The sequence below is a fragment of the Cydia fagiglandana genome, chromosome 16 (genome assembly GCF_963556715.1).
Source record: "Cydia fagiglandana chromosome 16, ilCydFagi1.1, whole genome shotgun sequence".
NCBI lineage: Eukaryota > Metazoa > Arthropoda > Insecta > Lepidoptera > Tortricidae > Cydia > Cydia fagiglandana.
In genome coordinates this window covers 13,675,128-13,699,520 of record NC_085947.1, presented here as the reverse complement: position 1 = coordinate 13,699,520, position 24,393 = coordinate 13,675,128, and the positions used below count along the sequence as shown (strand labels likewise).

The 24,393-nt window shown below is 41.7% G+C and overlaps 1 protein-coding gene across 1 annotated transcript; it reads right to left on the bottom strand.

The window, feature by feature from the left end:
* Nucleotides 1-530: 530 nt before the first annotated feature.
* Nucleotides 531-23,156, bottom strand: LOC134672020 (transitional endoplasmic reticulum ATPase TER94). Its single transcript, XM_063529920.1, has 15 exons — nucleotides 23,014-23,156; nucleotides 22,628-22,733; nucleotides 20,455-20,708; nucleotides 19,977-20,169; nucleotides 16,422-16,632; nucleotides 15,566-15,778; nucleotides 15,003-15,196; nucleotides 14,264-14,428; nucleotides 12,956-13,163; nucleotides 12,368-12,495; nucleotides 11,795-11,960; nucleotides 10,592-10,761; nucleotides 9,725-9,856; nucleotides 9,023-9,177; nucleotides 531-684 (listed from the first exon to the last, which is right to left on the bottom strand). Exons 1-15 carry the CDS (start codon nucleotides 23,028-23,030, stop codon nucleotides 585-587), a joined length of 2,412 nt encoding a protein of 803 aa, XP_063385990.1. The 5' UTR covers nucleotides 23,031-23,156; the 3' UTR covers nucleotides 531-584.
* Between the last annotated feature and the right edge of the window lie 1,237 nt (nucleotides 23,157-24,393).

Below are 24,393 nucleotides of genomic sequence, written 5' to 3'. Positions count from 1 at the left end.
TGCCCCGGGGCAGCAGCCGGTAGCTTAGCTGTAGAGGTCGTCGTCCTGCCCCTCCTCCTGGAACGTGGGCTGGTCGCCACCCGACGTGCCCGCGCTGCTCGGGAACCTGCGCCGCACAACACGGAACTTACCTCGTGCAGTGCCCCGGGGCAGCAGCCGGTAGCTTAGCTGTAGAGGTCGTCGTCCTGCCCCTCCTCCTGGAACGTGGGCTGGTCGCCACCCGACGTGCCCGCGCTGCTCGGGAACCTGCGCCGCACAACACGGAACTTACCTCGTGCAGTGCCCCGGGGCAGCAGCCGGTAGCTTAGCTGTAGAGGTCGTCGTCCTGCCCCTCCTCCTGGAACGTGGGCTGGTCGCCACCCGACGTGCCCGCGCTGCTCGGGAACCTGCGCCGCACAACACGGAACTTACCTCGTGCAGTGCCCCGGGGCAGCAGCCGGTAGCTTAGCTGTAGAGGTCGTCGTCCTGCCCCTCCTCCTGGAACGTGGGCTGGTCGCCACCCGACGTGCCCGCGCTGCTCGGGAACCTGCGCCGCACAACACGGAACTTACCTCGTGCAGTGCCCCGGGGCAGCAGCCGGTAGCTTAGCTGTAGAGGTCGTCGTCCTGCCCCTCCTCCTGGAACGTGGGCTGGTCGCCACCCGACGTGCCCGTGCCGCCGCCCGCGCCCGCGCTGCTCGGGAACCTGCGCCACCACACGCAACATTAACCATCGCCACAGAATAAATAATAGTACTAGGTACAGAAGACTCACTCTATAGCTCAATAGTGGGACCGGATTTTTGCACTAAAAGTTTTGATAATTCTAAAGTTGAAAAAGTGATACTTATCTGATATAGGACATATTTTTAAGCATATATGCTATATATGATGAAAAGTTAGAACGAGCGTTAGATATAAATTAGGTATTTATATATTTTTAGTAATGATTTTTTAATATTGAATTAAAGTGCAATGTTTAAGTTCCATTGTTTATAATATGTATGACGCTTTATAATGTAAAATTATTAGAATTTTTTTTAACGTGCTTCTTTGTCAAACTACAATTAGCTTATTATTTTGTCGATATTGAATTAAAGTTTAATAAATCCACAACAACATATCTAAATTTATAAGTTAATAGGCAAGCTAAAAAGCTAGAAGAATAAGATATATGCTTTAGAATTAATATACGTTTTTTGTCCTATAAGATCTAATATTGAATTAGAGTCTGTAAAAATAAGTCTATTACTATAAAATAATATACGCAGCCATATTATGGAAAGTAAGAAATTTCTGTGTGTAGCTTGCATTGTAATAGTAAAATCTAGTTAAAAAGGCGCGAAATTCATACATACGCCGCGCTGGTCCGTCAGTCGCCGGCGCGGCGCTCGAGAGCCTATCATAGCCTACCTATACCTCGCCCCTTGCCCCACCTCCCGCTCAGTAACACTGTCTGTCTTTTCTTATCATTCATTTGTTTGTTTACCGTGCACATATATAAATTAGATGCGGACATTACGTGAAATTAAAATATCTTATTAAGTAAAAATACCTACAGCTGGTCAATCAGATCTTGTCAGTAGAAAGAGGCGGCAAATTTGAAAAATGTAGGTGCGAAGGGATATCGTTCCATAGAAAATTTGAATTTCGCGCCTTTTTTTAGTGACAAGATTTGCTTGACCAGCTATATTTCATTATCTTGACTAATATTGTAATAAAAATGTACAAGATATTCACAACTATTTTTTACTATACATAGTTTGTCAAAGGACTGTCTCATTTCAAACATAGACAGGGAGAATCATCATACTATCTTTGACTTACACTAGTACTAGCACCCAAAAGAAAAGGATGAATATAGTTTTTTTGTTTTTATTTACTGACAAATTGGTTTGACCAACTATACCTATTTCTGGTTCCTATTGTCATGTCCTGTCCTATTCAACGTCAATATCATAATATGTATATTATAAACCAACTGATCAATATTACACGGTATACATCCTGAATATACAATAAGGTAAGTGGCCTCACTTACCTTATTGTATATTCCGTGTGGGCCGTATATGCCTATATACAGCCCACCTTAAATTAAAATGGTTTTTTTTAATAAACAGGATATGAAGTATGAAAAACTCACTCAAATAGGTTTCTCATTTATTTAAGTTTCTTCATTATACCAAAATAGTTATAAAAATATTACGATACTCTTGGAAAATATACCTTTTATAAAAGTCCTATTATGGGCCTTATTGAACACTACCAGTGTATTACTTAATCCCGCAAAAAATAATCATTTTGACAGTAGGTAATAACAGATTTTATTGTTTTTAACTTAAGACTTATACATATACAAATAACAATATTTGATACTTCATAACAGGAGGATTTATTTATAATAAGTGAAAATAATTATTTTGGGTCTTAATAACTAAAGATATAAAAATTGTCTAGTTTACGCGAAAATAGTAGGTAACTAAACATAAATCTTTATTAGTTACAGTAGTCTCATCTTTTAACATCTGGGGGCACGGCAGTGCCCCCGCCAAGACGAGAAAAGCGCAAGGGCACTATCTACCTTTTCTCGAAGCGCTTCGTCGTTTTTTGGAACCCTCATAACTTGGGGTTGGATTATACCAGATAAACAAAGTTCTCGGACTTATTAAGCATATCAATTGCATAGCTCTTATACTTTAGATTTTATTCATATCTAAAAACTTCGATTTCGTCACTGACTCACTCACTTGATGATCATCAATACCGGGTACTTCCTGAAGTCCTCTAAGAAGCTGAAATTTGGTATGTAAGATAGTTTTAGTACACAAACAACAAATAAATTCAAAAAAAAATTATCCCTAAGGGGATGAAGATGGGGTTTAATTTTGTATGGGAAATCAATAATCGCTGAACCGATTTAGTTGAAATTTGGTATGTAGATAGGTATTGTCATGGGGAAGGATATAGAATAGATTTCAACCTCAAAGTTTACCCTTACGGGGTGAAGGCAGATTTCAACCCCAAAGTTTACCCTTACGGGGTGAAGGGTTATATGGGGAATCAGTAAGAAGTACATTGTGTAACAGATGCCCCCAGATACTTATTTCAGGATTTTTAATAGTAAATCACCCCCAACCCTTTAAATTAGGGGATGGAAGATTGTCATAAACAACTTACAAAAAGAAGTGAAATCCCATCAAAAACATTTTGATGTACAATGTTGCCCAAACGAAACCATAAGGCTCGCACTGTCAAAAAGTTATCAGATCTCTTGCCAAGCTTCTAACTCTACAAGCCCTCTAACTTTACTAGCTCTACACCAAAAGTGTGTGGCTTGGCCGTTTCGTTTCTACAAGAACTATTGTATGTAAGTATAATACAAAAACCGCCCAAATGCGAGTCGCACTCGCGTTCCAAGGGTTCTGTACATTACACAATTTTTAACAATATATTTTTTTAAGAGAAAAGTGAGTAGTCTTTAAAAAACCCGTAGGTATCGGAAAACTAGGTACTTAAGTCCGACTCACGCTTGACTGCACATTTCTAATAGGTTTTCCTGTCATCTATAGGAAGAGAGCTAATATGTGTATTTTTTTCATAATTTTAGACCCAGTAGTTTCGGAGATAAGGGGGGAGGGGGGAATGGTCATTTTTTGCGTATTTTCTTAAATCACTTCTAAACTATTTATTTTAAAATTATGAAAAAATATATCTGAGATTCTTACAATGAGCCCCTTTGTTTGATATATATATATATATATATATATATATATATATATATATATATTTTTTTTTAATTTATTGAACAATAAGCTAAATAAAGTACATTATTATTACAAGACCCATCGTGGGCAAAACCTTGAGGAGGTTTGTATGCCGATGGGGAGTTCGAGAAAATAACATGACAATATACATATCTATCTTTCTACTAATTAAAATTCTAACAAAATTCTCTTATATTATTTCATATTCTAATTCTCTTATATTAATTATAACAAGATATAGTTTTTTTTTTCTTCTATTTATCATTCATCTCAAAAGTGACCCCTTTATTTGAATTTCTATTATTTACTTTACGTGTATGTCCTTGGGCTAGAGACTTACATGTGTATACCAAATTTCAACTTATTGGTGCAGTAGTTGCGGAGCAAATAGGCTGTGACAGACGGACAGCCAGACACACGAGTGATCCTATAAGGGTTCAGTATTTTTCCTTTTGAGGTACGGAACCCTAAAAATAATGAATTTAATAAATTTTTCACCTTATGCCCATGTGGCGGTAGCGAAACAGCCAACCCACATATTTTGACTAAGGTGTAGAGTTAGTGAAGTTAGGGCTTGTAGAGTTTGAAGCTTGGCTCGACAAGAGATCTGACAACTTTTTGACAGTGCGAGTCTTATGGTTTCGTCTTAGCAACAAAATTTACATGAAAATGTGTTTGGTGGGATATTTTTTTACAGTAAAAATATTTAGTCGTAACAGTAAGTATTATCTTTTAACATAATTTTTACAGTACATCTGGTGCTACATTACGACCGGTGCTATAATAAGCACGTTAAAACACTCCCTTTGACCGTGTTTTAAAATTCGTCACTCGTTGCAAAATATCTATTTTTCGCAATTCTATCGTAAAAGAAAAGAAAACTAACGAAGAGGTTTTACGCATACGAGGGCCGCACTGAAAGTTTTGCGTAACTTTTGAATAAAATCATTTATAACCATAATAATACATTTATTGCTTCTCAAAATGTTTCCCTTTACATTCTATGCACATATTCACTCGCTCAGACCATTTTTGGAAGCATGAGGCCCAATCACTTGACTGCATGTTTTCGACGTGGTGATGAAACGTAGTAACTGCCTTATCCGGGGTCTTAAATGTCAAACCCCAAATTAAATCCTTAATTTTGGGAAATAGATAGAAGTCACAGGGTGCAATGTCTGGATTATAATCCGTATAAGAGACATTTTCCACGTTTTCGTAATGAAAAAATGTTTTTGCCTTTATTGCGGTATCGGTGGACGCATTATTATGACGCAGGAGGATGCGGCTTCTCGGTCGTCTCTCGCGGTCTTTTTCAATGACTGCGGGCACACAAATGGTAGTGTACTACTCAGTATTTAACGTTCTTTTATTATTTAAAAGTACGGTACAAAAAAGTCGCGTTTAAAAAAACAGACGATAAAAATGTTTGGCAACGCTTTTGGCTTGTTGAACTTCTATGGGCCTCCTGTCACCTTCGAAAGACCCATTGACTGGACTAATGCCTTTTTTCCGGATCGTAGCAGTAAATCCAGATTTCATCTCCTCTAACGATGTTATATACAGCATTTGAACTTTCTTGCTTGTACTTACGCAGCATTTCTCGGCACCAGTCAAAAAGTACCTGTTTTTGGACTGAAGTTAATTCGTGAGGAATCCAAAGACAACAAGGCTTCCCGACTTTTAAATATTCTTGTAAAATCTTTTGTATTTGTCTCATACCTATCCCTAATTGTCCTCAAATTTCGTCATAGGTGATTCGTGGGTTTTCTTCAATGAGTCGTCTCACAGTAGCCACGTTTCCTTGAATGATCGCCGTGGACGGTCGACCTTCACGAAAATCATTATCTAGAATAATACTGTCTCTACTAAATTTACCATACCAACGCCTCACGATGCTCTGATGTGGTGCTTCAATCCCAAAAGCATTTTGAAGGCAAGCACTACACTCTTGCGGAGTAAGCGAACTTTTAAAATCATAACAAAATCATAGCTCTAAAAATATTTTCGCGTTAAAGCCACGTTCAACGCACTGACTTACTTTGACAAGCCATTAAAAACAAAAGACGATCGATTTGTCGCCAACATTTGTCACATTCCATAATCAAAAGCCTGTATTTTTTTTAAATATACAATTCATAATTTAAATGTTTACCAGTGGCCAGTAGTGCAAAACATTCAGTGTGGCCTATGTAGTAGGAGAGAGGAGGAGTTTGTTAAGAACTATAGACAATAGAAGAGGAAGGATGCTTGGGCACCTGATACGACACGACGAATTTATCAAAAATATCATAGAAGGGAAAGTTGAAGCAAACAGGAAGAGGGGAAGACCAAGGAGAGCGTACATGGATCAAATAAAGGAAAAGATCAAAGTCGTGTCGTATCGGGCTGTCAAAGAGAAGGCGGAGGACCGCCAAACATGGAATTTGCTCCACCGACAAGAGTCATACTCTTAAATATATGATGATGATCGTAAATACCTACCTATGTATTAACAAAAAAAAGTCACTTGTAATTAGTTACTGCCTTTAAAAAGTATAAGTGCCTCAATGTTATTAGACTTTTTGATTCTTTAAAACGTCTTTAGGTCAATAAAGCAAGTGAAAAATTATTAGAGTTAGACCAAGAAAAGTCTGCAGCAATTTTGACAGCCCACGCAGTGCAAGTGTTATTTATAAGTCATAATTTCATAGAAGTTTCTTCAAATCGACCTTATTAATAAGAGATTAAAAATATTGAAAATTATCTTAAAATATTTTAATCTAATATTTCATCTCATACGTTCAATAAGGCCCGGGACTAGACCTTTTTACCTGCACTGACAGTGGGCCTTCTTAGCAACAAGTACAAATTCAGAATAATTGGGAATAATAGGGAGCAACTGCTATTTTTGAATGCTGGGCCTTGTTACCCGCCGGGCCTCATATGCCTGCACCTCATCTACCTTATTTATTTGTTTTACAAGGGGAAAAGTTGTTGATTAACCGCTCGTGCTAATATTGATACCCAAACAAGCGAAACATTTTTTTTTATTAAATAGGAGGCAAACGAGCAGACGGATCATCTGGTGGTTAGCGATTACCGCCGCCCATGGACACCCGCAACACCAGAAGGGTTGCAAGCGCGTTGCCGACCTTTAAGATGGGGGTCTTTGAAGGTTTGAAGGTCGTATCGGACAGTTCATTCCACAGTTTGGCTGTTCGAGGCATTCACAAATTCAAACATTCTAAAATTGAACCACGAGCGTAGTTAGTGGTTCGTAAAGTTGAACCTTGAGCGTAGTGAAGGTTTCAAGGGACGAAGGTTAAATAAAATTTTCACCACATCAGCTCGTAAAGGCCCTCTTGATTGTTCGTAACGGATAAGAAAAGTGGCATTTAATTTGATGCAAATTTTGAGTTGTTACCGTAGGTAAATTGGATCAGTTGGTTGGTAATATTGACTTTAAAATGATAAATATTGAATAACGTCAGTTTGAAATTGATTTTATGATAAAGTAAATATTATCAGAGATGATCGCTCTTAAAAAATATATGTCGCTAGTCATTTATAACCTAAAAGCGCCAAATTACGCAAAATTATATTGAAATGACACCTGTGTATTGAATTTGAAGAATACTTTAACAAGGGTAGTTATCTGTATGACAATGCACCTAAAATAATTTTCAAATGTATCTATTATTTCTGTACTTAACACGATAACGAATTCTACGTAAACGAAACCGCGGGCAATCCCTAGTACATATAGAAATAAATAAGGGAAGGTAAGTTTTCATTAGTGTACTGTGTAAAATAACTATTTACCATTGATAATAATTTTATAAACGCTTTGCGTATTTTTAAGGGCACCGCGCTAACCGCTAGCCGCGACCGTCGATCGCTGCCTCCTGCCACGGCGCACAGCGCGGCGCGCGCAAACGCCGCGCGTTTGAAATGTAACTTAATATAAGCTCGGAATGCATACTTACGTATCAGTATTTAGTGTCGCCGTGATTTTATATTTCTAATCTTTTGTGTGAGAAGTAAGATCTTTATTATGACCGTGTAATATTAACTCTACAAACTTTAATTCAATATTGGCTATACTGCTTAACGAGAAATCAATATCTAGACAAGCACATTGTCTACATTTCTAACTTTTTACATGTATACTAAGTTGATAGATAATATCGTAATTTTGCAATATCAGCTACTCTAATTCTGTATTTTCATAATAATTCCTGTTTTTACGTTCACCAGAAAGCAGCTGTTCCAGATTTCTAAAAACCGAATAGTGTGAATAAATTAAAGTGTTATTGAATATGTTAAAGTTTTTTGTAACTTTAATTTTATATTTACATAGTTATTTAGCAAAAATTAAAAATTTAAATATGGCCGAACGCTCCACCTAAAATTTTCTAACTTTTTACATGAATGTTATTTAACATGCTTACAATAACATATCAAAAAAGAAAAAACTTTAATGTTATCAAAACCCATTTTTGTTCCACCGCTGGTCTACTAACAAAACGCGTCTGTTACGATCAGGACAGGTATGGCTGCTAGGTGACGACAGCGCCACGCGCGGCTTTTTAACTACCTGTTGCAAAGCGACGAAATCGCGGAGTGAGCCACGCCTATCAGCGCTCAATAATCGAGACGAGGCTACGTGCTAGAAAGCTAATAAAGGCCGTAGCCGGGATGACTTGTTTGTAGACAAACGCCAATCAAAAAGTAAAAATGTAGGTAGTAGCTGGAAAGGAGGTAGGTTGTGTAAGAGGATATGAGAAAGAAAGGATTGAGTGCTGAGGTGACGAAAGACGGAGGAGAATGGAAGAGAAAAACATGTTGTGCCGACCCCACATAACATAGGATAGGGCAGAGCTATGGGACATATTTTTGAGCTGATTTGTGCACCCATATTTTTAAAGTTGACTGTACCTGGATGCAGAGGCAAACGAAGAGTCGCGTTTAAAAATGTATAATTATTTGCAAATTCACATTCTAGTAGGCTAATTAGTCGTTATTAGTAGCCTAAGACAGTTTTGAGCGAAAATTTAATGTTTGATTTACAAATGTGTCAAAGTGCGATATATATTAATAAAATCCATCTAAGCTAACGCTGCACAAAACTTCAACGAGACGAAATTCAAGTGCCAAAACGTAATATTATCATAGAAATTACAAGTTTACCGTATTGTAAATGACACAGTAAAAAGAGAGCACAGAGCTGTCACTGTAACATCTCTACAGAGTCGACCTGGCCCGATTCTAGGTGTAAAATAACTAAGTGTTACTGACCGGAAGTTGGTGCCGAAGCCCCGGGACTGCTGCAGCGTCTGCGCGAACAGCTCGTACTTGCGGATGTCGTTGTCGGACACGGAGCGCCGCGCGAACTTCATCGCCTCCTCGAAGTGCGCCCGGGAGATCTCCGGCACCGGGTCCTCCTCATCCATCTGCAATGTTACAGATACGCGCATTAACTCCTTGAGTGCCACGTAAATGACAACCAAAATACAATTCAAACTTTAAAACGTCAAGGTCGTTTTTCAGCTGGCAAATGTAGACACCTGGGAATCCATATAATGTTGTAACACACCCCATTAACATTATCATATGGTTGGGATGGCCAATTATGGGACTACCACAAAAATACATGTTTGTTGGAAGTAAATGCTATTTAAAATCGTGTTTATAAAGAGGCCCGATATAAGAGAAACAAGAACCAGTGAATCCATTATCATCACCATTGGCATATACCACGGTGATTTCAGACTACTCTACACTGCAGAACTTACTTGTTAATCAGAAGGCTAGAAATACTAGTAATGACGATGACTGACTGACGGAAAAGTCTTCGTCGTGCTCTACCACCTCCTGCGGACTCGCGTTTTGTGTGCGGTCGATGTGGCAAGAAATGCCGCGCTGCTATAGGACTTTATAGCCATCAACGGCGATGACATCTACAACAGATGATGTGGCCAATGATGATGTTATACTCACGTCCATGCCGGCCTGTTGTTGTTGCCGGGCGCGTTCGCGTGTGATCTCGGTCTCGATGGCTTGCCGGATGGCCAGCTTGCACGCGCGCTGGCAGATCTCCGTCAAGTCAGCGCCGCTGAAGCCTTGCGTCACCTGTGATACACAAAAATACATATCAACGACTAGTGTATTTTATAAACGGCCAAGCCGTAGTAGTTCGCCGACGGAGCAAAAGATTCCAAAATATAGTGCGACACAAAATATTAGAAATTAAATAAAATGGAACAAAAAAAATCCATACTAAATTGTTGGCATGTTTAAGCATTTTACGTAAAAAATGTGACAGTTACGTAGGAAGTGGCGTCCTCATTTATTTTCTATTTTATGTCGCACTATATAAGCCTATACAAGGAATTTTGCGTAAAATCTTCAGCGTAGTCAAGGATTCGAGAAGCTACTCGAGCATAGCAATGGACTTTTGGCGTGGTATCTTGAACGTAGTTAAAGATTCAAGTGCTGCAACTGACAAATGAACTAGTTTTTTTTTTAACTATAACAGGTTGAAAACCTAGTATCAGTGTTAAATAGTTATAAATGAAAATTTTAAATTAGTTGGAAAGAATGGGGAGTTAGTGAAGTTTCTCCCACTATTCAAAGCAAAAAGGTAGTTATCCAAAACATAAAAGATGTTGATGGGCATTTTCACTTAACAGTGTACCATAACGGCCGGTTAGCAATCGTTACAAAACTGACGATCAATTTAACATCCCATACATTTTGTCAGAAACGGTAAGACGTTACTGAAACACGACTTAAGTCGCGCTTAAAACACAACAAACACAAGTTAAAATGAAAATGCCCAGATCACTGGGGCCAAGTTATACACACCTTGGCGATGTAGAGCAGGTCGACGTCCCTGGCGATGGGCGACTTGCGCAGGTTGGCGCGCAGGATGGCCTCGCGCGACTTCTCGTCGGGCAGCGGGATGTAGATGAGCTGGTCGAGGCGGCCGGGCCGCAGGATGGCCGGGTCGATGATGTCGGGACGATTCGTCGCGCCTGAAACAGACCACGAGTGTAACTAATTTATCTTATAAAATGATAATAGAAGGGAAGCTCTCATTATACCACAGTAAGGGCCAGTTGCACCAAACACATTTGACTGACTGATCAACGTCAGCCGGCGCGCTCCGGCGCTTTACTATGAAACTTTCCATACAAAAAATATAGCGAACTCTTTAACGATACGAACAGTTTGGTGCAACCGACCCCAAGACGATGAGTAACACTACCGCGGCCCGTAATGGCTACAAACAAATGAGTATATACTATTCCTAAAACACTATGGACGGTATTTTCAACGACTCTAAAAGGACATGGATCTGCTGTAAGTTGTAAAAAAATTGCAGCTTCTCGCATCATAGAAAGTGCACTATGCGGCAAGCACATGTAATATTCTGTACGCAAATGAAATAAACATAAGATCCAACAATTTCGCATTCTGATTGCTTGTTTATGTCGTCACGTTAAGCACAAGGAAAAAAAGGTGTATATCGCTAAAATCTGAAGGACATTGTAATAGGTTCGGGAGACAATATTTCGGGTCTTGTTCAGGTTGCGAAAACCGGATGAGCGTGCGCCAAGGGGCCAACGTAGGTCGGATCAATGGGCTCTCCTATGGACCTAAAGGCTCCGTCAAACAGACGCGTTTTGCGGGCGGGGCGTGAGCGGGGCGCGATGAGAGCGACGCGCCTGTGTGACGGAGCCCTAAGTCAAGCTGTTATAAATTCAGGTCCATCTTCTTGGCGCCCATGCCGTCCATCTCGGTGAGGATCTGGTTGATGACGCCGGCCGCTGCGCCGCCGGCGTCCGACACGGAGCTGCCGCGCGACTTCGCGATCGAGTCTAGCTCGTCGAAGAAAATGTCTTCAACTTACCGATGATGAAGACGTTCTTCTTGGCGCCCATGCCGTCCATCTCGGTGAGGATCTGGTTGATGACGCGGTCCGCGGCGCCGCCGGCGTCCGACACGGAGCTGCCGCGCGACTTCGCGATCGAGTCTAGCTCGTCGAAGAAAATGTCTTCAACTTACCGATGATGAAGACGTTCTTCTTGGCGCCCATGCCGTCCATCTCGGTGAGGATCTGGTTGATGACGCGGTCGGCGGCGCCGCCGGCGTCCGACACGGAGCCGCCGCGCGACTTCGCGATCGAGTCCAGCTCGTCGAAGAACAGCACACACGGCGACGCTGATCGGGCCTGGAATACACACACGATCATTCAAACTAAGCTCAATCTGCAGACTTTGCAATGACAAGCGAGTCACTTAAATTCAAACTCTGGTAAATCCATATCTGGTTGCTGCTGTTAGGGCTGAACCCCTGGAGCCTGGCTCTCGCGGCCGGCGGGCCGGATTGGAACGCGTCGCGGGCCGGGGTTTGGAGACCCCTGACATAGACTATTGTATAAACATACTACACACAAATCTTCTAAAGAGGGCGAACTACCGCGAACACCAAAGTTCGAAAATTGCGGGCATCTTCCTTTTTTTACTAAAATCAAGGCGTAACTAGAGCGACAGAGAAACATGCCCGCAACTTCGATTTTGGCGGTTATAGCCCAGGTCTCCGAGAATAAACATAATTAGATACATTTCATGAGCATACCTTGTCAAAGATATCTCGCACGTTGGCTTCAGATTCACCGAACCACATAGTGAGCAGCTCCGGGCCTTTCACTGAGATGAAGTTGGCCTGGCATTCGTTAGCGATCGCCTTGGCCAGTAAAGTTTTACCTGTAAATATATGATATGTTAGAACATATACAATCTGTGAAATTTTTATGCCACCTTAGCCAACCAAAACAAATCTCATATAGAGTTCTCGCATCGTCTAAATCGGGCTTAAACGTGAGATATGATGACTAAGCGCTAGTGGCCTAGCGGTAAGAACATGCGACTTTCATTCCGGACGTCGCGGGAAACCCCGGCTAGTACCAATGCGTTTTTCGGAACTTATGTTCGAAGTATCATTTGATATTTACCAGTCGCTTTTCGGTGAAAGAAAACATCGTGAGGAAACCGGACTAATCTTAATAAGGCCTAGTTTACCTTCTGGGTTGGATGGTCAGATGGCAGTCGCTTTCGTAAAAACTAGTGCCTACGCCAATTCTTGGGATTAGTTGCCAAGCGGACCCCAGGCTCTCATGAGCCGTGGCAAAATGCCGGGACGAAGCGAGGAAGATGATGGTCTTACCGCATCCAGGCGGGCCGTAGAACAGCACCCCACGGCTGGGCTGCATGCCGAACTTGAGGAACTTGTCGGGGTGCTCCACGGGGTACTGCACCAGCTCCTGCAGCTCGCGCTTGACGGACTGCAGGCCGCCGATGTCGGTCCACGACACGTTCGGGACCTCCACCACGGTCTCGCGCAGCGCCGACGGGGATGACTTGGTCATCGCGTACTGGGGACAACAGAACATAAATTAAAAAGTGGAAAAATTACTGTCTTGTGAGACTTGAACTCACGGCCTCTGCCGGCCTAGCCAAGGTTACAATCGCTATCGCTTCGACAACGAAAAGCATTATGTCTCTCTAACACTCTTCCAAATTAGCGCGACAGTGAGAGTTGTGTATCGATCGCTACGGAGCGTAAGCGTTTGGCATCTTGGCTACGCGGCCTGGATTGATACTCCAGCGCTCTGCCATCTGATCTGAGCAACCAAGACCAGGCGTGGCTCACTCCGCTATTTCGCTTTGCTACAGGTAGCTAAAAGTACATATGTTCGACCCCAATTTTAGGGTTTGCCATAAGCCGCGCGTGGCGCTGTCGCCACCTAGCGGCCATATCTGTGCTGATCGTGAAAGACGCGTTTTGTTAGAGAGTGAGTCTTCTGTACCTAGTTTCGTCGCTTTGCTACAGGTAGCTAAAAGTACATACGTTCGACCCCAATTTTGGGGTTTGCCATAAGCCGCGCGTAGCGCTGTCGCCACCTAGCGGCCATATCTGTGCTGATCGTGACAGACACGTTTTGTTAGAGAGTGAGTCTTCTGTACCTAGTACTATTATTTATTCTGTGCCAAGACCTCATCCATAGTAGTCGTAGTGTGAACTCACCCGGAAGTTGTCCATGCTGACGGCGAGCGAGTTGAGCACCTCCGCGTCGATCTGGTCACCCTCGAGGTCGATGAGGTCCATCTTCTCACGGATCTGCTGCAGCGCGGCCTCGGAGCACAGACACCTGGCCCCTTGACTAGTACACTCACCCGGAAGTTGTCCATGCTGACGGCGAGCGAGTTGAGCACCTCCGCGTCGATCTGGTCATCCTCGAGGTCGATGAGGTCCATCTTCTCACGGATCTGCTGCAGCGCGGCCTCGGAGCACAGACACCGGGCCCCGTGACTAGTACACTCACCCGGAAGTTGTCCATGCTGACGGCGAGCGAGTTGAGCACCTCCGCGTCGATCTGGTCATCCTCGAGGTCGATGAGGTCCATCTTCTCACGGATCTGCTGCAGCGCGGCCTCGGAGCACAGACACCTGGCCCCTTGACTAGTACACTCACCCGGAAGTTGTCCATGCTGACGGCGAGCGAGTTGAGCACCTCCGCGTCGATCTGGTCATCCTCGAGGTCGATGAGGTCCATCTTCTCACGGATCTGCTGCAGCGCGGCCTCGGAGCACAGGGACGCCAGGTCAGCGCCGACGTGGCCGTGGGACTCGGCTGCGATCTGTCACAAAACATTGGCATTAATTATCCGGCATTCGTAGGATGGAGACGTCAACTGACGGGAAATTAAGGGGCTCCCTGGCGCCAACGACCTACGATCTGAATCCCTTGGTTTTCTAATGTTTTTTGTAGCTTATCATATTAACAGCAACGGCTTTAAGCAATATAGTATCCCATATTTACTTCAAAGTTCATTGCCTTCGAGATATTTGGCATCAAAGTGGAACAATTTTAGACCAAAATAACTGGTTTTCTGGCCATAACTTTTGTGTTAATTAGTTTAAATTTAAAATATCTGACCAGTTTTTAAAAACGTCTTAAGACCAACCCAATTATATTATAGTGTTTTTAGACAATGTTTCAAAAATTCATAAAAAAATAAGAATACAATTCTTTTAAAATCCAGCAGAGCAGAATGGAGATAAAAGATTGAAGAACCGATAGCCGTTTGTCTTATAATTCTATCTGTAGTGCAAATTTAGGAGTAACGGCTCAAAACTTGTCTAAAATCGACGAAAACTCCCCGGGCCGTTTAAGTAAGGCAAGTTAGGAATTTACTCTGTCTATAGTCTTACCTGTTCTAGATCGACATCATCTCCCAGCTTCATGTTCTTGGTGTGAATGCGCAGGATCTCGAGCCGGCCGGTGGCGTCCGGGATGCCGATGTCGATCTCGCGGTCGAAGCGCCCGAAGCGACGCAGCGCCGCGTCGATCGAGTTAGGACGGTTGGTGGCGGCCATTACGATCACGTGGGACGACTTCTTCATACCTGGGTAAACAGAACATCTTAGATAAGATTATAAATAAGCATAGTTTTGAACCATGATGAACGGTTTTTTGAACTTTTAAAGTGCCGTAGGTTAAACCTACTAGGTTTCTGAGACCGGAATTTATGGAATCTCGTACTGCTTTTTTAAATAACAATGCGATTGCAAAGTCTAAAACGCACTTTAAAAAATTGTAACAATTTATGCACAAAAGCTAAAAATATGAAAATTGCTTCTAAATTTTATTTTTAAGGGAACTCCGCAGTAACTTTTTTTCTTTTTTAAAACTTACAACAAATTCGTCAGGGTGCGCTACGCTCCGTCGGTTTGCGCAGGCCTTTAGATTTAGAGGTTGGTTGTTAACCACTTACCGTCCATAAGTGTGAGCAGCTGACTCACAATCCTGCGCTCCACCTCTCCGTGGGTCTTCTCTCTCTTGGGCGCGATGGCGTCCAGCTCATCAATGAAGATGATAGCGGGCGAGTTCTTGTCGGCCTCTTCGAAGGCCTTGCGTAGGTTGGATTCGGACTCGCCGGCAAGCTTGGACATGATCTCGGGACCGTTGATCAGGAAGAAGAAAGCACCTGTGGAGGTAAATTAGGTATTAGAAATTAATACTGTCACTAGACATCTACCCTAAGAAATGGGAACAGAATAATCCTGAAGGGAAAACCAGTTTCTAATAAGGAAGAATTTGTGTCCATATCATCAGAATACTAGAAGATAGGATGCCATATCATAAGTTAAACGTTACGCCATCGTTCACGTAGGTATGTAGTTCTAAGAAGCAGTGCTCCCACCGCTTTTTTAAAGCCACCAATTTACCCATCTTGTGTTAGCCCTATTAGTGTCAACCAAGAGCTCACCTTCTATCTGCGTATGATCCTGACCGTATTTTTAGTCATCTTAATGCAATTTTTAGAGAACGATTTGCCCACAGCATGAGCAATAAGCGTCTGGCCGGTAGCGGGCGGGCCGTACATGACGCCGCGAGGGCTTGACGCCAATGGCCTTGAACAGTGAGTGACGCAGGGGCAACTACACCACGATCTGAGATAGCTTGTTACAGTACTCACCAGTCTCGTTGGCCACAGCACGGGCGATGAGCGTCTTGCCGGTACCAGGCGGGCCGTACATGACGCCGTGGGGGCTTGACGCCGATGGCCTTGAACAGCGAGTGACGCAGGGGCAACTACACCATGATCTGAGATAGCTTTTTACACTCACCAGTCTCGTTGGCCACGGCGCGAGCGATGAGCGTCTTGCCAGTACCAGGCGGGCCGTACATGAGGATGCCGCGCGGGGGCTTGACGCCGATGGCCTTGAACAGCGAGGGGTGGCGCAGGGGCAACTCCACCATCTCCTTGATCTGGGCCAGCTGCTTGCGGCAGCCGCCGATGTCGTCGTAGCCAACAGCGTTGAGGGCCTCCTCTTCCTCCTGTGAATTGAGACATTTATAAATATATGTCGAGGTACCTACAGTAAAGGGCCAAAAAGAATGCACATCGGCAATCATCGCATTTCCGAATACAAACGAATGCTCATTTCCATGTACATCAATTATTAGGTTAGTCGTTTATCAGAATTTGAATTTAGAACTAAGTACTTTATTGTTGTTTTGTTTTGATTTCACGTGAAATATATAGAGCTGTAAAACACGATGTAACTATTTTTAATTATTGCTATATTCTTGTTAGGGAAAAATAATCTTCATAAATATATATTTTATATAAGATCGACAAAAAGTGTAATATTGTAATGACAAATCTCTGTTGAACCTTCTTAAAATAATTACTTACATTAACATCCTCATGTTTTTTTAAATTGGTTGGCTTCAGATAAAAAATATTTATAAACATTGTGGATAATTTCGCGTGACTGGTAGAGTAACGGCTTACCTTTTTTCCCTATAGATGCCATAGTACAAATTTAATTTTATAGGGGTTTTAGCAGCTCTATATATATATTGACTTAGATAGGCGACTGCACTCTCTCGCATTTGAACCATGACTGACAAAACAAACGTCATGGTGTGTGCGACACAGATATCGCTATACGAAGTCGAAATTAGCCGATTGCCTCTTTCTAAAGCTCGATGTGCATTCTTTTTGGCCCTTTACTGTACGTATAAATTATAATATTATAATAGCCCTTCATACATTCACGAGGCTACCTGTACAATACTGCCTCGAAATTGTACATAGATGTAGTGTTGCATAATTGTTTTACATCGTATTTTTTCGGAAATGTTCGTATTTGTCATGCTACTTCAGTCAACCCAAACCCAGTAATTTTCACACAGAGACACGTTCGTACGTTTCCGACAAAATACGATGGAAAATAATTATGCACCACATCTGTAGTTCGGCAAGCCAACCAATTTGTCAGTAAAGAAAGGTGTGAAATTCAAAATTTAAAGGTTTATCTTCCGCCCCTACAATTCAAATTCACCGCACTTTACAAGCAAAACTGCCTTTTCCAGAATACATAATTACTTTTACCTTCAGCGCTCTTATCATTTTAAACGTAACAATTGAACGAACAAAAGTTGCTGTATCTACCATACCAGATAAGCGTACTATATTAATTCTCATTAAGAAATAAGCATTGTAGTCTCAATAAACATTTATTCAATTCTCTGAAGTCTACATTTACAATTTGAGTGACTGGGCACTTGGTGGACCAAGATTTTATTTTATTTCAAGCAATTCATGAGATTCATCTGCTTAAAATATACCCATGTAACTTCCACATAGTAACCATGTTCAAATATTTGATAAAACTAATATAAAATTGCATAACAGAAGTATTTTGCCATGTACAGTCGACATCCGCCACTCACAAATATCTGAACACGCCTCTATTGTTAAGGCGTTAGAGCGCGTGTTCAGATATTGTGAACACCTCGGCCGCTCCGATATATCTGATGGCGACTGTACCATAATTCATAAATGTTTGTCAAATCTAACGTGTCGTTGAACATTAGGTACTCGTTCCTTTAGGTATTCAAAAAACCGGGCAAGTGCGAGTCGGACTCGCGCACGAAGGGTTCCGTACCATAAAGCAAAAAAAAACGGAAAAAAATGCAAAAAGAAAACGGTCACCCATCCAAGTACTGACCACGCCCGACGTTGCTTAACTTTGGTCAAAAATCACGTTTGCTGTATGGGAGCCCCACTTAAATCTTTATTTTGTTCTGTTTTTAGTATTTGTTGTTATAGCGGCAACAGAAATACATCATCTGTGAAAATTTCAACTGTCTAGCTATCACGGTTCGTGAGATACAGCCTGGTGACAGACAGACGGACAGACGGACGGACGGACAGCGAAGTCTTAGTAATAGGGTCCCGTTTTACCCTTTGGGTACGGAACCCTAAAAAACGTGTTTTAAAAATTACGATTTTTAAAACAGGTTTTTTGAATAACTGGGTGACAGGCCTCATATTTCAAAATTGAAATGATGACTGTCTTTTAAACCAAAATAAATTAATAGTAAATGATAAAGTATAAACGAAACTTAATGGTCCATCAGATGGAAATACAATTTTACACACCAACCTCAACGGCTATTATCGATCGCAGAAATATAGGTGGTATATGTAAGGCACTATTCCAAATAGAATACCTGCAGAACAGTTAGTTCTAAATTTATTTGCAGCTAAGTTTAGTTCGCATAGTATCATGTTCTTGCGAATAATAAAATCGCCGTGACCGCAATAAAAGCTGCGGTAGATTGTCATGTAAACACTAGTTGATTGTTACCGAGTAACAGTTAGTTATTTTTACATGCAGCGGCAATTACTACAATGCCTTTCTGACTAACTAGAACAATAGTTTGACTGTTAAAATATTACTTATCCGTTCTTATCGTACTTTATGCAGTCAAAATAAGAAAATAAATTCGTAAATATTTTAGGGTTAATGACATGAACAGATAATCATCAAAATAATGGCAAAATTCACCTGACTTGACCAAATTAGCTTAGTTTTGGATATTGGCTAAATATATTCTTTAACTCATACTACCTACGCGAAAAACGCGGTGTTTACATAACATATTCTATACCCGACCTGCCCTGCCTGCCTGCTGTTCTTTGGACAGCTGCCGTTGTCGAATTTTTAAAATAAATAAGAGATGAGAAAAAACAATAAATACATTCATTACTTTAATCTATGGACAAGGGTGCGAAACTCCTCGCTTCGGGCAAACTCGGGTCCGTTCGGCTCAGCACTGCTCGTTGGTAACATTTCTAACTAAATTTATGTGCTAAACTTCCAAGAAATGTTCTCAAACATTTTACGTGACAGTGACTCCATATAAAAATGGACGTGTCATCGCAGTTGTATATGGACTAGATCAGCGGTCGGCAACCCGCGGCCCGCCAACCTCTCTCTTGTGGCCCGCGAGCCTCCCTGGCTATTTTGTATGTAATACTGATGAACGACAATGTCACAAATATTACCAAAGTGCGGCCCGCGACATCTTCGTTAACTACTATGTGGCCCTTGGCTGCTAAAAGGTTGCCGACCACTGGACTAGATCACTGTTTTTCAAACTGTGAAGCCTCTGCCAGCCTTAAAACAATACATAAGCGAAACATTTTGTTCGTACTAAAGGCTCCGTCACACAGGCGCGTATTGCGGGCGGCGCGTGCGCGAGGCGCGCCGCTTTTACATACCTCGCCCGGAAAATGCGCCTCACATCCATCACACGAACCTTAAGGGGACCCCGTTCATGACCCGCGTCATGAAAAAGTTTGAAAAACATCTAGATGATCTTACCTCTCGCTTGATAGGCTCGCCCTCGCAATGTATGACGGTGTCAGAAGCCACGATGCAATAAGGCGACGGGTCCGTCTCGACGACCTTGAACTCGACGGCGCGCATGCCGCCGCGCACCATGAAAGTGTCGTCGCGGTGGATGGGCCGGTACGCCTCCATGAAGTACGGCTTCAGGTACACCTCGAAGAGATTTCTAGGGGAGAAAGGTTTTGATAAAATATGGAAGTAAGAATGAAACTCATATCTAAAATATATCAAAATACTGTTCAGTACCAACACGAAAATCTCAAACAGCATACAACAAACTTGATAGAGTTAGCCCAAGACAAGTCTGCAACACACTGCGACACCAAAACTTGATAAAGCTTCAAGTTGGCCTACTTGACAGAAGGGCAAAGCGGTTCCGAATCCCAACTGTTATTGTTGACATATAAAATGCATATGGTTTCAAACAAACCAGTTTAAGAGTATCACTTACCCAGTCAATCCCTCGACGGAGTCATCAATAGGCAGTATGTGCACCCGCTTGCCGTACTTGACAGACGGGCATGGCGCAATAGACACCACGTCGGACAGCCTCACACGCAAGTTGTTCCGGACCACGCGGTTCATGCGGATCTTCTCGTCGGGACAATTCTCGTCCGACAGCACGATGCAGACGGTCTCCTTGCGCCGCTTGCCTTTGAGGAGCACGGTGTCTCCTCGGAACAGTTGGAGCTGCTCCATTTTAGCCTGCCAACCGAGTATATTATTAATTATTGTAAACCCTTAGCAGCAGTCGGCAACAGGCGGCCCGCGAACCTTTCACTTGCGGCCCGCGAGCCTCCTTGGCTATTTTTGCGTGTAATATTGACAAAAGAAAATGTTTAAAGTCACAAATATTAATGAAGCGCGGCCCGCGTCAATTTCGTTAACTACTATGTAGCCCTTGGCAGCAAAACGATTGCCAACCCATGCCTTAAAGTGCTATAAAACGAAGCTCACGACCAATCTAACCTTGCTAGTTGCCGACCATGTAGTAGGTATTGCGCCCCAACCAAAATCAAGGTGAGATCGGACCTTCGGGATCTTAGTGGTGATGGATGAACAGCATTTACATGTTCCATTTTAGCATGTTTTACCTTCTGAACAGTAATGCAATATTTTATCATTTGACGTATTGTTACATGTTGACATACTAGCAAAGTTTATCAATCTAGGTTGTACAATAGTAGAAAGTTGATATGAGGTTCAATCAACTTTTTGTACTTGTCATCTATTGCGCCCGGAGGAGTTAAAATCTCTTGAAATCAAAAAGATCCTGCAGCTGTTTGAGGTTGCAGGTTTGGATCGAGGTTACTACTTGGTGGCGATCCCAATAGAATGGGGATGGTTGCAGTGATACATAGGCTATGGAGCCTTATATAGCCCCTAACAAGAAGAAGTTGTCATCTAGCAGTAGGAGATAGAAATTAGATATTTTTTTAAGTTTGTATGAATAAGTTCTTAATTCTCATAAGTGGTGCATGGTGTGGGAATTTGTAATGACTAACAATAAAAGGTTTTATGTCAAATTCCTATATGTTGTGCAATGCTGAGTCTTGATAACAATAATGTAATATTATAAACAATTACACACTTCTTTATAATAGCTTTGTGTTCTATAACTACATTGTAATACTAATATATGTATATTGTAATAGTTTGGTAATTGGTATTGGATATAAATAATAATCTAAAGGACGTTATGAATGTGTTCATATCAGTAAAACATATAGGCCAACATAACTATAATTTGCAACATTCCACAAATGTAGTGTAACCATCAACCACTTCCCAAAATGTTAAGTAATAATTTGTAACTCACTGGTGTTAAGAGTCACACTGACCCACCACCAAAAAGTAACTCCCATATAATCAGAGTTATACTCTCATTTTAAAATGAAATGCTTAAATTAAATAAAACTTGGCATGAACATTTACGTGACTATAGTAGCCATAATACCAACTGGTAACTGAGATCCCATACAAATAATATGGTGTACCAAACTAGAGTTAGACCAAAAAAAGTCTGCAGCAATTTTGATAGCCCACACAGTGACAGTGTTATTTTAAACATCAAACTTGTATGAAATTATGACTTTGAAATAACACTTGCACTATGTGGGCTATCAAACTTTTCTTGCTGCTGCAGACATTTCTTGGTCTAACTCTACTATTTGGTCTAATTCTACTATTAATAATACTTTGGATGCTGTGCAGCCCAAAACTTAGTCAAATAAAAAAAAACAAACAAAAAAGTTTGTGACTTTTTTAATTTGTAGCAACACTTACAAGTTGACATGACAGGTAAAAATTTGATGATAAATTTAGTAAAACTTGGAGATGTGAATGTTTTCATCAAATTGTTAGTTCTCTTATATTCAACAAGACAGAAAATGAGATCAGGATGACCATCTTATTTGCTCATGGTAACAATTATTACATGCTACTTTGAATTGACAAGTTGATCATAATGAAAGTTTGTATACTGGCCTAACTTAAACCACCAATATTCAGGCACCTTATTGGAAACAAGTTGATATAGGGTTAGAATTCTTAATTCGTCCCTAGACTTTTAAGGACAAGGAGAATGATGCACCAAAAACAAAATGGAGACAAAGGAAACATACCTGTGAGAGGGAGACGACAGAGTTATCATCGCTGGTGGATTCTTCGACGATCAGGCGGTTTGGCCTGTCCTTGCGGCGCAGGATCGCGGTCGACAGATCATCCGGGCTGCACATAACAACTCCAAATCAACCCACCGAAAATATAACCCCCACTCGGCACAAACATCACACAAGAATTTGATACTTTTCGCATTAAAACACAAATTTACTACTAGAAATACTATAACACAATGATGAAATTGCAAAATTTGATGCTGATTTGGTTTTTCATTCAAGTGGACATGATGACAAGCCAATTTTCCGAACATCGGTTTCTAGTAGAATCCCGTTGAATTATACAAAAACTACAAAGCTATCATGAAATTTAATCATTATTATACACTTACCTCCTATTGTCTGCCATAATTATCACAAATTAAAATTACAATTAGAAAATTTACGAATATTGGAGACGCCGAAAGATTGAGCTGTGTAATCTCCCCTACTCACTAAACGTACGTGACGTTGCCGTATTTCATTTGTTCGTCGATCAGAACGGAATTGCCAGTAAAAAAAATTGTTGTCTATGAAATCGGGTGCCGCACACTAGTGTAATCCTGCCTTTACATGTTATTCCTTTAGCCCATAGATATAATAATATATACAGATACCTTCCAAGCGAGCTGTCAGTGGGACCACTTTTATTTAGTGTACGATTAACAAAGCGGCCCACTTTGCTGTAGCCATGTCGATAAAGTCATATCGATATACTATCGACATTTCTTGCAATTTTAATTTTACTTCAAAGGTTTAACGATACCTAAAATGAATATGATATAAATTACATATTTATTGGCTTAATTAATGTTTTATAAATACGTTGACAATGAAAAGTGAATTGACAGACATGACATATGAAGACCGTCGATAATGTGATATGCGGTATGAAATGAGGTTGTAACATTCGTCCGCCTTTAAAGATTTACATGTCCATCTCATCAATTAGCCGACGAGGTGGTTTAATGGCACGCTTGCTTCGACGCGGTGCCATCGGTGTAGCTGCTGTGGCCTCGCTAGCCTCATTCTGAGGTGAGCCAGCTGGACTAACTTCTGGAGCCTCATTCTGAGGTGAGCCAGCTGAAATAACTTCTGGGTCAAGTTCCACTCCAGCTCTTGACCCTGGGCAAGGCATTGCGGATCTATTGGTTCCCAGTACTGGCGTCGATGAGGCAACTGGGACCATAGATGATTGAGAAGTTTGCTCTGCAGGGCTTTCTTCTAGATCAGGCAGACGGGGTCGTATATGATCTGCGTGATACCTCCTCTCCACCCCGACTGGAGTGTTAATGACATAGGAGTATCGATGCGTGCGTCGAGATACTGTGGCAGGCTCCCACCGCGGCTGCTCCCTGCTTCGCACATACACAGCATCACCTGGTCTATAGTTTGGAGTCTGGCCGTCGGAGTTAACATTTGCTTGTATCTGTTTGTATTGTAATGAACGTCTAGCACTTGGTCGGGCATTGTCAAGCACACAATGTAGTTGTCTTCCAAACATTAGCTGGCCCGGGGATTTGCCAGTGGTGCTATGGGGTGTGATGCGATAAGCGAAAAGGAAATGTTCTAAACGTTTTTAGAGGCATCCTGTGCTGGATGACATTCTGGTCTTGAAAGTCCTCACAAGCCTTTCGGCCAATCCGTTCGTCCGTGGATGATAAGGTGACGATTTGATATGATTTATTCCTTTTTCTTTGCAGTAATCCTGAAATTCCTTAGATATAAATTGT